Source organism: Caretta caretta, chromosome 16 (assembly GCF_965140235.1).
Source record: "Caretta caretta isolate rCarCar2 chromosome 16, rCarCar1.hap1, whole genome shotgun sequence".
NCBI classification, from domain to species: Eukaryota; Metazoa; Chordata; order Testudines; family Cheloniidae; genus Caretta; species Caretta caretta.
In genome coordinates this window covers 15190045-15205953 of record NC_134221.1, presented here as the reverse complement: position 1 = coordinate 15205953, position 15909 = coordinate 15190045, and the positions used below count along the sequence as shown (strand labels likewise).

The following is a 15909-nucleotide window of genomic DNA, read 5'->3' as shown; positions in this document are numbered from 1 at the left end:
CGCAAATGAAAAAAGGTTGAAAACCACTGATTTAACACACAACACTGAGATGGTTGTCTAATAAAACAAGAATAAGTCTGTTAAAGAACAGAGATATAAGTGATAACAGGTAAGGAAAAAAGACACAGGTGTGGTTACAAGTAAAACAAAATATCACTTGTTAGTCTAGTGACTAAAATATCACTTCAGTGAGTTACAATCTTTGTCTAAGCAGGGGTCTCACCCAGAGTCAGTTCCAGCTACTCTTGGTTTTCAGGCCAAGAGGATCCACCTCTCTTGAGCTCAAAGGGCTGTGCTCCCTCTGTGTCCCCTGGGTGATTGATGCCAAAATGGCCATATGCCTTTGCTTATATTTCACAAAGTCTATTGTCTCTGTTTCAAGAGTCAGGAAGGCTTCCTGAGAGTGTAGGCTCCATCCCCTGGCATGATCATTAAGCTTCCTTTCCCCTAGCTCATGTAGCTTGATGGCTTTGTTTACCTTATATGTAGATATACTACTCACTGTCTTCTGAGGTGTTACCTGGCTCAGTTTACACTGGAGGCATAACAACATTCCGTTGTCTAGGACAGGCTGGGCTTATGCACTGCTTGCAAAACTCCTTTTCAGAACATTTCCATCACACATCTGTAATTCTTTATACACCACTCATACATACATCACACAATAATACTAATGACCAGTGTGTTACCAATTTGGACACGATACCTCACATGAGGCTTTTGAGACACAGATTATGACAAGTGTGTTGTGGCAATGAGTGTGTCAGGCCTGATGTGAGATATGGTACAGGGTGCCCTCTGACAGTTGGCATTGGTGGGACTCCCTGGGCCACAGTGAACTTGGGCAAATTCAGCATTCTGTACCTCAGTTTCCCCATCCGAAAAAGAACCCTACACCTTGTGAAGGGCTACAAGATCGATAGCTGCAAGTTGCTCGGGGGTGTAATTGCTCCTTGCAAAGACGTCTGCTCTTCGTTTCCCCAAATCTCTTCTTTGCAGATCCCATTTGCTGAGCCTTTTAAGCTTCTCGTCGCTCTGCAGTCAGGGAGCGCCCGTTTTACACTCTTGATGCCCACCCCTGAATGGAGGCCATGCCTATGACGAGCAGAGCAGCACGATCCTCTCTCTTGTTTTATGTAATACTCCAAGTGACAGCGCCCGCTCCGGGGCTGGCCTCTTTGTTCTGGAAAAGGTCCACATCGTTGCCTTCCAATGGTTTGGTTCTCCATTCTGACATGGATTGCAGGGATGAGGGGAGCCTTTTGCTGTGGCTACCCCCTCATGCACCTCTTCTGTGGATAGAATCATAGACTTTAAGGTCAGAAGGGACAATTATGATTGTCTAGTCTGACCTCCTGTACAATGCAGGCCACGGAATCTCACCCACCAACACCTGAAACAAAGCCCTAAATTATGTCTGAGCTATTGAAGTCCTCAAATCGTGGTTTAAAGACTTCAAGGTGCAGAGAATCCTCCAGCAAGTGACCCGTGCCCCACGCTACAGAGGAAGGCGAAAACCCCCCAGGGCGTCTTCCAATTTGCCCTGGAGGAAAATTCCTTCCCGACCCCAAATATGGTGATCAGCCAAACCCTAAGCATGTGGGCAAGATTCACCAGACAGACACCCACGAAAGAATTCTCTGTAGTAACTCAGATCCCACCCCATCTAATATCCCATCACAGGCCATTGGGCATATCTACCACTAGTAGTCGAGGATCAATTAATTGCCAAAATTAGGCTATCCCATCATACCATCTCCTCCATAAACTCATCAAGCTTTGTCTTGAAGCCAGATAGGTCTTTTGCCCCCACTGTTTCCCTTGGAAGGCTGTTCCAGAACTTCACTCCTCTGAGGGTTAGAAACCTTCGTCTTATTTCAAGTCTAAACTTCCTGATGGCCAGTTTATATCCATTTGTTCTTGTGTCCACATTGGTACTGAGCTTAAATAATTCTTCTCCCTCCATGGTATTTATCCCTCTGATATATTTATAGATAGCAATCACATCTCCTCTCAGCCTTCTTTTGGTTAGGCTAACCAAGCCAAGCTCCTTGAGTCTCCTGTCATAAGACAGGTTTTCCATTCCTCGGATCATCCTAGCAGCCCTTCTCTGTACCGGTTCCAGTTTGACTTCATCCTTCTTAAACATGGGAGACCAGAACTGCACACAATATTCCAGATGAGGTCTCACCAGTGCCTTGTATAATGGTACTAACACCTCCCTATCTCTACTGGAAATACCTCGCTTGATACATCCCAAGACCACATTAGCTTTTTTCACAGTCACATTGGCGGCTCATAGTTATCCTGTGATCAACCAATACTCCGAGGTCCTTCTCCTCCTCAGTTACTTCCAAGTGATGCGTCCCCAGCTTATAACTAAAACTATTTGTATTAATCCCTAAATGCACGACCTTGCACTTTTCACTATTAAATTTCATCCTATTACCATTACTCCAGTTTACAAGGTCATCCAGATCCTCCTGTATGATATCCCGGTCCCTCTCTGTATTGGCAATACCTCCCAGCTTTGTGTCATCCGCAAACTTTATTAGCACATTTCCACTTTTTGTGCCAAGGTCAGTAATAAAAAGATGAAATAAGATTGGTCCCAAAACTGATCCCTGAGGAACTCCATTGGTAACCTCCCTCCAGTCTGACAGTTCACCTTTTAGTGTCACCCACTGTAGTCTCCCCTTTAACCAGTTCCTTATCCACCTTTCAGTTTTCATTTTGACCCCCATCTTTTCCAATTTAGCTAATTCTCCAGGTGGCACCGTATCAGATGCCTTACTGAAATCGAGATAAATTAGATCCACTGCATTCCCTTTGTCTAAAAAATCCGTTACCTTCTCAAAGGAGGAGATCAGGTTGGTTTGACACTATCTACCTTTTATCAAGCCATGTTGTATTTTGTCCCAATTACTATTGACCTCAATGTCCTTAACTACTTTCTTCTTCAAATTTTTTTCCAAGACCTTGCATACTACAGATGTCAAACTAACAGGCCTGTAGTTACCTGGATTGCTTTTTTCCCCTTTCTTAAAAATAGGAACTATGTTAGCAATTCTCCAGTCATACGGTACAACCCCTGAGTTTACAGATTGATTAAAAATTCTTGCTAAGGGGTTTGCAATTTCATATGCCAGTTCCTTTAATATTCTTGGATGAAGATTATCTGGGATCCCAGATTTAGTCCCATTAAACTGTTCGAGTTTGGCTTCTACCTCGGATGTGGTAATATCTACCTCCATATCCTCATTCCCATTTGTCATCCTACAGTTATCCCTAAGCTCCCCATTAGCCTCGTTAAAGACTGAGGCAAAGTATTTGTTTAGATATTGGGCCATGCCTAGATTATCCTTAACCTCCACTCCATCCTCAGTGTTAAGCGGTCCCACTTCTTCTTTCTTTGTTTTCTTAGTATTTATATGGCTATAGAACCATTTACTATTGCTTTTAATTCCCTTTGCAAGGTCCAACTCTACATGGCTTTTGGCCTCTCTCACTTTATCCCTACATGTTCTGACCTCAGTAAGGTAGCTTTCCTTGCTAATCCCGCCCATCTTCCACTCCTTGTAGGCTTTCTGCTTTTTCTTAATCACCTCTCTGAGATGCTTGCTCATCCAGCTTGGTTTACAACCCCTGCCTATGAATTTTTTCCCCTTTCTTGGGATGTAGGCTTCCAATAGCTTCTGCAGCTTTGACTTGGAGTAATTCCAGGCATCCTCTGCCTTTAGATCCACAAGTTTTTCAGTCCAATCCACTTCCCTAACTAATTTCCTTAATTTTTTAAAGTTAGCCTTTTTGAAATCAAAAACCCTAGTCATGGATCTATTTTTGTTTATCCTTCCATTTAGTTTGAACTGAATTAGCTCATGATCACTCGAAGCAAGGTTGTCCCCTACAATCATTTCTTCTATGAGGTCCTCACTGCTCAGCAAAACCAGATCTAAAAAGGCGTCCTCTCTTATCGGTTCCTTCAGACTTGGTGAAGGAATCCATCAGCTATCGTATCCAGGAAAATTGGAGCCCTATTATGATTACTAGCACTTGTCCTCCAGTCTATATCTGGGAAGTTAAAGTCTCCCATGTTCACACAATTCCCATGAGTATTTACTTCTTTTAAATCATCAAAGAGGTCTCTATCCATATCCAGATCGGACCCCGGCGGTCTCTAGCACACCCCAAGCACTATCCAAGGGGAGGCTCTAGTAGCTTTCTTCCCCAGTGTGATTTTTGCCCAGACAGTCTCTGTCTTATCCATTCCATCGCTTCTTATTTCTTTACAGTCTACCTCATCATTGATATACAATGCTACTCCACCACCTTTGCCTTTATTTCTGTCTTTCCTAAACAGCACAAACTCTTCAATACCTGTACTCCAGTCATGACGACTATTCCACCATGTTTCTGTTATCCCTAGAATATCTGGTTTCACTTCCTGCACCAATAGCTCTAGTTCCTCCATTTTGTTACCTAGGCTCCTCGCATTGGTGTACAAACATCTTAATTTTTGCCGTTTAGCTTCGCTCACATTCTTTACCCTATTGGGCACAGGCATTCTACCGCCAATATTACCTATTAGACTGGTATGTACACTGCCCTTCCTCCTTATGTCCGTCTCCTACCCACAGCTGTATGCTTTCTTACTTCGTTTTCTTCCCCCTCAAAGAGAATAACTGGCGTGGAGATTACCTGGACATCTCCCAACCATCTCCCCCGAATTCCTAGTTTAAAGCTCTCTTGATCAGTTCTGCCATCCTCCATCCTAGGAGTCTATTTCCCTCCTTACTCAGGTGAAGGCCATCCCGAGAGAATCGTCCTCTGTCCATGAACGCTTCCCAGTGGCTATACATCCCAAAGCCCTCCTTATAGTACCACTGCCTGAGCCATCTGTTGAGCATCATAATCTTGTCACACCTTTGTTGCCCTTCTCTAGGAACAGGAAGAATCCCACTGAAGATCACCTGAGCCTCGATTTCCTTTAGCATCTTCCCCAGCCTGGCATGGTCTCCCTTGATACGTTCCAGCGAGAATCTAGCCGTATCATTTGTTCCCACATGAAGGATAATCAATGGATTCTTTCCCGCTCCCTTGCATAATGACAGGTTTCAGAGTAACAGCCATGTTAGTATGTATTTGCAAAAAGAAAAGGAGTACTTGTGGCACCTTAGAGACTAACCAATTTATTTGAGCATGAGCTTTCGTGAGCTACAGCTCACTTCATCGGATGCATACCGTGGAAACTGCAGCAGACTTTATATACACACAGAGATCATGAAACAATACCTCCTCCCACCCCACTGTGAGGTATTGTTTCATATTCTCTGTGTGTATATAAAGTCTGCTGCAGTTTCCACGGTATGCATCCGATGAAGTGAGCTGTAGCTCACGAAAGCTCATGCTCAAATAAATTGGTTAGTCTCTAAGGTGCCACAAGTCCTCCTTTTCTTTTCCCGCTCCCGTTAGGATCCTCTTCAGCCTCAGGTCCACATCCTGTATCTTAGCACCCGGCAGGCAGCACACCCTTCTGTTCACTGGATCAGGTCTGATTAAAGGCCTGTCTATTCTTCTCAGTAATGAGTCCCCAATCACTTAGACCTGCCTTTTCCTGGTGATGGTGTGATTCTCCAATCAATGCCCTGTTCCATCTGGCCTCATGTCCTCTCGATTCCTATTGTCCCTTGCAATCCTCTGCAACCCATCCTGTATCCTCCTGGGGCTCATATTTGGTGTTATCTCCATTGACTCTTGCCCTCTTCCAATAAGACTATCTGCTCTTCTCTTTTTCCTTTCCCTCTCACCTTCAGTGACCACTTGCTGTGCCCATTCTTCATTTTCCAGCTCTGCAAACCTGTTCCTGAGCTCTATTTCTCCTTCACTGCCCCGTCTTTTCCTCTGCCTGGTTCTCTTAGTCACATACTTCCACTGTCCACTTTCCTCACCCAGCAGTATCCCCTCAGGGTTCTTCGGTCCTGCTTCCATCTGCAAGTCTGAGCTTTTCCCTTCAGCCTGTTCATGGCTTCGCTCCATCATCCACTCGAACCCCCTTCTAAACTCAACCAGTCTCCACCTGCATCTCTAATCCTCGGATCTTCTCTTCCGTCAGCTCTATCAGGCGGCACTTCATGCAGATGAAATTCTTTCCAGGTACCCTCTCCAGGATCATGTACATGCCACAGCTTCTACATCCAGTCATCTTCATTGTGTCTTCCACTACTTGGGTCACTACCATTGCTGCCTATGTGTCTGTCATCGCCTTCCCACCTCAGTCCTGTTAGTCTGGGAAACACCAACCAAACCAAAACACCCACCCACAGACTTGGAGGGCACCTCTGCACTGCAGCGGTTAGGGGTGCTCACGCTAATGCTCTAAAACCAGCAGATAGTGCAGCTCAGGCTCTGAAGCCTGGGCTGGGGGATTTGAGAGCCCGCACTCCAGCTTGAGCCACACCTTTGAGCAGGAGGGGCCCCTCTGTGAGGAGGAGAGGAGTTCAGGCTTCGTGGCTGACACTGGAGGGGGTGTTTTGTGGACACTTGTGCACTGAGCTCCTCCCTCCCCCAACTCACCCCACATTCTGTAAGCCACGAGCACTCTGACTTTCAGGACATTTAAAGCTTGCATTGGAGATTGGCGACCCAGTGTGGATAAAACAAGAAGTGACCCAACTTCCTCCTCAAAGCCCAGCCCCAAAGAGAACATTTCAGGGTTTAAAAACTTTCCGCTACCTTTCATTTCCGCTCACGTCCCCGGGCAGCAGCTTGTCCTGGCACTGGCTGCCATTATGATTGGCATGTGTCTGAGTTGTGCTTCCCGTTGCAGGTTTCCACTTTGATTATCAGCCTCAAGCGAATTGCCACAGTTCCGCCCTAATGTGTGGGGAGAGGGGGAAAGAAATCCGACATTAATTCCCTGTGGGACAGTAGGTAACTGCACATGCAAAGACATGACCCAAACGTCCTAAAAACAAAATGGCCGACACCATGGGCACATCTTATTGGGAACACCAGTTTCTTCCAGTTGGTGGCCAGATGCTGGAATGGACATGATGGAGCCCCCGTTCTGAATTGTGTCTCACTGTGCGTATGCATTTCCTCCAATATCTGTCCCACAGCGGAGCGGCTTCCTCCCGCCCCTCCCTGCCCCCCCCCCCCCCCCCCCCCCACTTCTGAGCCAGTGTCTGAATGTCTTGTGCTGCTTGGGTCATTTCAGGGAAGGCCAAACATTTTGCAATCTGGCTGCAGTAGGGCACAGATATTTTTAAACTGACCGGGAATCCTCTCTCTTTTTTTTTTTTTTTCTAAAGATGCCTTTTATCCCCCAAATGGCAGACACGGGGTCAGGAGCTACAGCAGGTCAGCATTAATCTTTCAGATGTGCTGTGGGCTTGTCTGGGATTTGCCCTCGTCATTCGGCAGAGGCCAGGCCCCACTGAGTGAAGACAGAATAACTCCATTTGATAGCCTCAGTATTATTTTTAAGTGACATTAATGCCCTGATCCTGCTCTCAACAGAAGTTTTGCCAGGAGCTTCAATGGGAGCTTTCCCAAAGTTTGTTGGGGTTTGCATTGCGGCCCTCAGCCTGGGCCCAATTCTGTGCTCGATGCATTTTAAGGCAAAGTCTGGATTCTGCATCAGCTGAATTCACCAAACAGATTTTGCACTGAAATGTAATATGAGCGCATCACTGACCTTTCTGCAGTGCTTTTCGTCCAGGAGTCACAGCACAGACAAGTCCTTTACATGTTCAAAGCACTGTCCAAACACTGATCAATGAAGCTTCCCAACCCCTTGTGTGAGGCAGCAGAGTGTTCATTATCCCTATTTTACAGATGGGGAAACTGAGGCACAGAGAGCTACGTGATGTATCCCTAGCTCATACAGCAAGTCTGAGTTGAATGTAGAATGAAGAAGTCCTGACTAACCACCAGACCACTGCCACTATGTACAGGAAATATAATCTGGGCCGAGACACCAAGGTCCAGAGGATGGAAATGGAAGGTTTGGTAGATGTCATTCTACTGGCACTCAGTGTTTGCGGCCCCACTCCTCTTAGCCTGGCATTTGGGGTGAGGGCTCTCCCTGTTGGCAGTAGGAAGAATGGCTCGCAGATGTGGTCTGTGTCCCTGTTCCTAGGAGGGATGCCCCTCTTGGCGGCAGAATCTCAGGGCTACAGTAGGTGAAGTGATTGCTTGGGAGCCGGGGGGGGGGGGGTAGCACATTGAGACAGAGGGTGCTGTATGTAGAAGCGTAAGTGCACTATGTGAGGGGATTCATCCACTGGACCTGGCCAGGCTCAGCACCTGCCTTTGAGGGATGCATTCAACGCTGCTGCCTGCAGTCTCGGAAAGGGGTAAAGCCAGGAACTGGTGACTCAACAGATCGTTTGTCTTCTCCCCTCCCAGCTGCTCTCGGAGAGCCAGACCAACATGGCCCGGCTGGTGAGCTCTGTCAGCGACGTTCTGGACACGTTGCAGAAGGATCGAGGCATGGCCAGGCCTCGGCTCAAAGCCGACTTGCAGAGATCTCCAGTCCGGGGAGCCCGGCCCCGGGGTTGTTCCAATGGTGAGACAGCCTCCTCCTCTCCTTTCCTGCACTTCAGGCCAATAACCCTAGGCAGAGGGGAACAGAAGTGACATTACTAGCGGCTTCCTCACAGCAAGGCCCAGACCATGCCAGCTGGGAACCGACAGCGTGGTCAGGGCAGTGCAGAGATACTCACCCCAATTTGTAGTGGTCCAGCAAAGCCCAGCATTTCCCAGAGAGCTACTCTGGGTTCGTGACCCTGTTCTGCTGGGCAGTGGAGGCATTCGGGAACACGGTGCATGGAGCGAGCCCATGAGCAATGTTCCAACCACAGAGCCATGGCCCAGGTGGCCTGTCATTGCTGGACACTGCAGCACTGGTGCCTACAACCACGGGCTCGTGAGCTGGATGGGCCTGGATCTCTCCTGTCCTCAGTCACCCAAGCAGAGAATATCCCACCTACAGCTCCCACATGGGGCGCTCAACCCAGCAGAGCACAGGGGAGTTTCTTTGCTGTGTCTGCATTAGCTGGCCAGATCCTGCAGAGAATGGGGGGGGATGTCCACACACAATCTGATTCTACCATTACGCACACATGTTCGCATGCACGCATGCCCAGTTCCACTCCCCAGCCCAAGACAGGGTGACCACACACCCAGTTTTGGCCGGGAGAGCCCCTTTTTTAAGCCCTGTCCCAGCCATCCCGACTTTTTTGACAAAAGTGGGCATTTGTTCCGTTTGCTCTTGCCAACTTCATCAGTTGGCAAGAGCAAATGGGACAAATGACTAGGGGAGGCAGGGCTCAAGAGAGCAGCGATGCCAGCCCCAGCCTCGTACGGGGGGCAGGGAGAGCACAGGCAAGCAGTAACACCAGCTCCACCTGGGGAGGAGAGGCCAGGGCTTGGGTGAGTGGCTTGGGCCAGCCCCGTTGGGGAGAGGGGCAGAGTGCCTCAGGCTAGGCCCACACAGTGTCCTGTTTTCCCTTTGAAGAAATATGGTCACCCTGGCCCCAAGATCATCCGGAGATCCTCTGAAGCGCTCCTCCTCAGAAATGATAAAACCAAAGACCTAACTTCAAATCCCCCAAGGCCTCTGGGCCGGCTCCACAAACACAGTCACATAGTTGTCCAGAAATTACGCAAGCCCCTGGGGCAATGGAAGGCAGCTCCCCTCAACTCACACCCTCTTGCTGCTGGGCGCAGGTCCCTTTGCTAATAGGAAAGTGTAATCACCTTTAGCAAATCAAGCACCAGAAGGACCCAGGTGTCTCCTCTCTACTGCCTGCAGTGGAAAAATATTTCTGGGTCCTAGCTACCCCTGGAGCCCTTCTGTAAAGGTCCAGGCCACTTTACATGATGTGACACTTTACATAATGTGACACGTATCATGGCTGTGAGAAGCCCCAGTGGGGCTGCACATCGCATCACACATGCACCTGTATTGTAGGCATGGCCTATTATTAAGGTTGTTTGACACTTCCCCGATAAGGTCTGATTTTCAGTTGCTTAGAACTTTGGCAAACTTTAACCCTTTGGGCCAAAATTTTCCACACCAGGTGTCGGCCTCAGGCTGAATTGTTTTGGAAAATTTCAACCTAAACAGTGCCGATGTTTTTGAGAATGAATCTAAGGAAAATGTACACTGTGTTGCCCGTGTTAAAAAAAAATCCTGTTGACTTTTTCTTTGAAAAGCTCTGGCATCCTCCTGCTTTGCAGCAGATACATAAAATTTGGCAGGGGTTGGACCTTTGTGTCAGGCATGTGCCTTTTGCTGGCCCCATGAAAAGCTGCCAAAATTTGGCCAGGTTATAACCTTTTGAAAAATAAGTTTGCACATGCTCTGTCGAGACTTCTTAGATATTAGCAGCTAAATTCTCCAAAGAGTCTGTCCACGCTGAGCATGCTCCATAATGCAATTTCCCTGCAATTGCTGCTTTAGAGCTGGTCCACACAAAGGTGACAGCCTACTACTCCTGTTGATTACTCAGTTAGCTCAAGTGGCAGGTCTAGGCAGCAAATCTAACGGTTCTAACCCTGCCGATGAACCCTGTGAGTGTCAATATGATGCCACACAATGGAATTTGTCTTCTCGGTTTGCTTTAAAAAACAAAAAACTAGGAAATTTCACCCAACACAACTAAACTAAAAGACCATTATTAAGGTTGCAAAATCAAGCATTCAGACTTTAGGAAATCCCACAGTTAAGGTTGCCTGTGCAATGTCTGACATTGGGCACCCAAAATCGGTGCATACTCTGTGCCTCAGCTCCCCATCTATAAAATGGGGATAATACTACCCGCTTGCCTCACAGGGATGGTGTGAAAGTCAGCGAATGTTTGTGAAGCACATGGATTCTATGGTGATGAGCACTCCAGAAAATCTCAAGAGGAAGTTTATTCTGTTTTCACAGCAGGGTGAATAGTATGCAATAAACAAGGCCTGGACCACATGCTGAACAACAAAAAGAAAGATTGAATAGCTTCTCATTAAGTTTGTGCCATCCGTCCTGTGCACGTAATGAGGCAGAGAGGTCCTATGGAAAAAATACATGCTTATGTAATTAAAGACCCTATCATACTGTGTATACACAAGGGGGTCAAATTAAGGACACCCAGGCAGCTTTAATTCTGGTGTTTCCTAACGCTGGAGCACTTGACTTTGCAATCTTACTAGTGTTCTTTTCGCCGAGTGGCTAGCCTATAGTATACAGGGCCATGCAAAGGATGGCCGTTCTGTTTCGGGAAGGATTTCGAGCATTTGAACTTTGGCTTTGTTCTGAATCAGACTGAAAACTTAGAAATCCTCGAAGGAAAATTCCCCCCCCCCCCCAAAAAAAATTCAATTTGGGTTTCTCAAAATGTTTCAATTTAAATTTCAACTTTAATTTTATATTTAAATTGCATCCGTGCCAACAAACACACTGATACTGTGTGTGCTATACATATACACTGTGTGTATGCCCCCTGCCCCCCCATCTAGCTACACTGCACTTCCTGCAGGCGCCCCCTCTCCAATGCAATACATACACCCACACTAGCTATGGGAGCAAGCAGCCCCTTCCACTGCACTCATCTGCCTGGCAGGGAGGCCTCGGTGACATGGTGCTGGGAGAGGGGAGAGTGCATATGGTGGGTTAGCCATAGCTTTCCAGCAGGGAGGCCAGCAGGTTCCCTCTCGGTGCCTTATTACTGCCACAGATGGTCCCTAGAAGCCACCGAGACCTCAGCTAGGACGCTGCTTGCCCCGAGCCTAGGAGGAAAGAGAATGAGATGAGAGGGGGCTGAGTGGGCCGTGAGCAGCCAATTAGATCAGGCAGTGGGGGTGAGAGCCAGAAACCAACCGCGAGGCTCTAATTTAAACAATTAATTAGCCTTGCATTGCTCTCCCTTCCCTCCCATGCCACGCTCCAGGCTCGCGGCCCCGAGACTGCTTTGACATCTACTTGAGCGGACAACAAGAGGACGGCATTTACTCCATCTTCCCCACTCATTATCCCTCAGGCTTCCAGGTCTACTGTGACATGACGACGGAGGGAGGCGGGTGGACGGTAAGTTGGTTGCCTGCATTGCTGAGTCGCTCTGACATAGGAAATGACACTCGTTAACGCACAACTCTGCCAGCCTCTGAGACACCCTGCCAAGCAATGGCCTATGACCTTGCACAGTGGGGTGGGAGCAACAGCACAGAACAGATCCCAAGGGCTGTGCCCAGTGGAGAATAGAGAAGGCGGTTCCCTGAGCTTCAGCTAGACATCCGCTGCTGGTGCATGGGGGCAGAGTGCCAGCATACCGCCAAAGGTAGACCAATGGTGCTGACCGGTGGCGGGGGCTCTGTGAGGTTCAGGAATTGGGTTCAGCTGTACACCAAAGGCCCTGTTGTCTTGCCTGGGTTTAGAAGTCACTCGGAGTTACTCAGTTCCCAAGGTGGGAGCGTAGGGCTCTGTGCAGTTGGGCAGCCCATCCATATCCAGCTCTACTGCATGGACCCAGTGGGGCTGGACATCTCAGTAGAACAACCCAGGCACCCCTCCTGGTATCTCCTGCCCTCGGTTGGCCCAAAGACAATCCTACACCAAACTCTCCCCTGCTGTTCCAACTCATGAGATCTGGGTTCAAATCCCAGCTCTGCACCAGACTGCTTCTGGGACTTGGAAAAGTCGCTGCATCTCTCTGTTCCTTAGCTTCCCTGTCAGTGAAAGGAGGGCCATATTTCCTTCTTGCCAGCCTGCATCTGTCTCATCTTTGTAGGAGGCAAGCTGTTCGGGGCAGGGGCTGGCTGTTAGGGTATGTCCACGCTGCAGTTAGACACCCATGGCTGGCCTGTGTCAGCTGATTCAGGCTCGTGGTGTAGTGTAGATGTTCTGACTCTGGCTGCAGCCCGAGCTCTGGGACCCTCCCACCTCAAAAGGTCCTAGATTGATGTACACTGCAATTAAATAGCCTCTTAGCCTGAGCCCCGTGAGTCTGAGCCAGCTGGCATGGGCTAGCTACGGGTTTTTAATTGCAGTGTAGACAATACTCTAGCAAAGTGGAGTCCTGATCTCCGATGGGGCTGGTGTAATCCAGAGTGAGTAATCAGCTGCAATGCCGCGCTTGGAGGAGGGCAGGAAAGAGGGGGAGCAGCTGGACACTGTTGCCATTGCACAGATTGGGGGTTATATTCTGCCCTGTAGCCACATAAACACAAAGAGCAGCAGGAGGACACCAGGCATTAAGTGGCCAGCCCAGGCGACGGAGTCACGACTCCTGGGTTCCATTCCCAGCTCTGCCGGGCTGGCTGAGTGTGGGCGAGTACCTTCCCATCTCTGTGCCTCGTTTACCCAGCTGTAACGTGGCCATGACAGTTTGCGTGCCTCGCGGGGCCGGCCTGTCTGAAAAGTGCTTTGCCACTCTCTGATGGGGGGCACAAAGTAGGATCAGCTGAGACACACTGAAGAGTCTCGAACAGTCCCTTCTCCACAGCCCCCGGCATGGCAGGGCCAGGACTGTGCCAACTGACAGAGAAGGGTTGGGTGGTGCAGGGCGCACACTCCCGTGGCGGGACCCCGGAGGCAGGAGAGGCTGGCAAAGCAAGTGTAGGGTGAGGTGAAATGATTGATCAGGAGGGATGGAAGAGGGAAAGCCGAGGTGAGGAGAGACAGACGGGATGTTCTTGCTTAACAAGCGCCTCTCAGCGCTCTTGCTGTTTGCGTAGCCAGCTTGCGGGGGGGAGGGGGGGAGTCCAGAACCCCCTCCCTTTTAGGGCTCCAGAGGTTTCTGAGAGAGCACGAGCAGGAGAAGAGGGGGTAGGCAGTGATTGGGTGTGGAAAAGAGAGTGGCCAGGGGAGAAGGGATGCAGACAGGCTTGGGGGAGAAAAAGGGAGGTGCAGTCAAGAGCTGGCAGCCTCAGGCAAAAGGGTCAGTGAGGAATCCTGATTGGACGTAGCTCTTTCCTTTGGATCGATGGAGCCGAGGCCTCGATTCCATAAAGCATCAGGAGAAATTTGCAACAATGCCTGTTGCAAGAGCCCGTGACGGCTGAACATTAACAGCCGCTCTCCCTCCATCAGATCCAATCTGCCTCAGCGCCATCCCGACACCACTTGAGATCAGAGACCAGCCAATGGGAACTGGTGGGAGACTCACTCCTGGGCTTTTTTTCTCTTCTCTGGAAAAGGAGCACGGAGAAAGCCTGGCCCCAGGACCCATCCATTCTCCTCACTCCTAGATCCACTCGCCTGGCCTTCAAAACTCGCCCTTCATAGGGTCACCACTGCCTGGAGCTGGTCCAGCTTTCTCTGGCATGCTGAGGGGCCCAGAGATGGTGCCACTTTCCCCACGATGAGGGGCTTTGTCCCACAGCCCCCCATACTTAGCCCTGCCTTCCCTGACACCCCGAGGGACCTGTGACACTGCCCAAAGCAGGCCATACATTCCCCATCACCTTGAGGGGGCCAACCCCACTGCCCAGAGCAGACGCTATCCACCCATGACCTGAACACACTAAGGGCTTGTCTACACAGTGACATTTACTGGCATCACTCCACTGGTCAGATTATGTACATGAACCAGTATAATGCCAATAAATTTCCCCTGGAGACACACTGAGAGACAGGGCCAAGGATTCCTGGTTCACCCGTCCCCCACACACTGTTTGTCAATAGGGGGGCACTGGGGGACGGGTGGCCTGCCTGGCTCAGACAGGGCAAGATTTCACTCGGAGCCAGTGTGGGGAAGCAAGCCCCCTAGAGGCAGCGCTACTGGCTGACACAGGCTCCTGGCCACCCTACGGCTCAGCTGGCCCTGCACTAACTGCCGAAGACTCTCCTCACCCTGTCCGCTGACTTATTGTCTTTATGGAGTGTGACACGAAGGCCACCTAATCCCAACAGCGTGCAGCTGCCAATGACATGGAGCCGGCCAGCTACAGGAGTCAGTAGGGAGGGCCCTTGGAAAGGGCACACAAGGGGAGGGCAGTGAGACTCAGCCGGGGGTCAGGCGAGGCAAGGCTGCCCTCACCCCTGGCTGTGAGGTGAGGAAGGAGGCCAGTAGGGGAGACACCACAGCACAGTCCCCAGGCTGAGACTGCCCTGGAGGGGCCTGAAAATCCTGGCCTGGCCTTCCCCGAGTGCCTCCTCACCCCGCCTGCGAGGACAGCCAGGGCTTCCCCAGGTGTGAAGTGGCACCTGCCCAAGATGACGCATTACTCGGGGAAAGCTTAAGGCAACCCAGAAGAGGCATGCTGAGGCCAGGAGATCTGTCTCCAAGACAGGCTGCGGGGGACGCTGCAGCTGGGAGCGCCTTGGGTTGGACTGGTGGGGGCTGCGCCCTGGCTGGTGGGAGAACCAGCCGAGTCTGGGCCGTGCCCTTTAGGTCACGCTCGGCTGGTGAGTCAGCCCCTTGGAACCAGGCTGTGAAATGCCCCCCCAGCTGGGTGCTGGAGGAAATAAACCCCCAGGATCTGATGCCTGTAAGGAGCTTTCAGCAGTGGGGGCGGGGAAGGAGCTTAGCTGCTCTGCTGTGAGGAGACCAAAGCGGTTTGCAGTGTGCGTGGCAAGTGCCTGGCTCCTCTGGGGAGCCCAGGCCATACAGTGGCCATCAGCCTTGGCTCTGAGTGCAGATCACAGAGGAGGGCCACTACCATCATGCCATTGGTACAGAGGGTGAAACTGAGGCACGGAGCAGGCAGGCTTGACTTTCAGAGATGCTGAGAACACACTACCCCACTTAAAGTCAAGGGGAGCTGCAAGTTCTCTGCACCCATGGGGATCAGGCCCAGAGGCTTACCCAACCTCACACAGCCAGGAGGAGAACCCAGGAGTCCTGACCACTGCTCTCATCATCTATTAACTGAACCACATTGCCCGGTAATGTAACCCCCAACCACATGGTCGGGGTGGAT

The 15909-nt window shown here is 50.0% G+C and overlaps 2 protein-coding genes across 2 annotated transcripts in view; one reads left to right on the top strand and one right to left on the bottom strand.

Annotated features, from left to right (window-relative positions):
• The window catches only part of FIBCD1 (fibrinogen C domain containing 1), a 44179-nt gene that overhangs the window by 9469 nt on the left and 18801 nt on the right, over nt 1–15909 (top strand). The window contains exons 3-4 of the mRNA XM_048823196.2: nt 8410–8569; nt 11940–12076. Of these exons, the coding sequence (XP_048679153.1) occupies nt 8410–8569; nt 11940–12076 (297 nt within the window). The remainder of the gene's footprint in view (nt 1–8409; nt 8570–11939; nt 12077–15909) is intronic.
• AIF1L (allograft inflammatory factor 1 like) overlaps nt 1–15909 on the bottom strand; it is a 158765-nt gene that overhangs the window by 132260 nt on the left and 10596 nt on the right. The window lies entirely within an intron of this gene.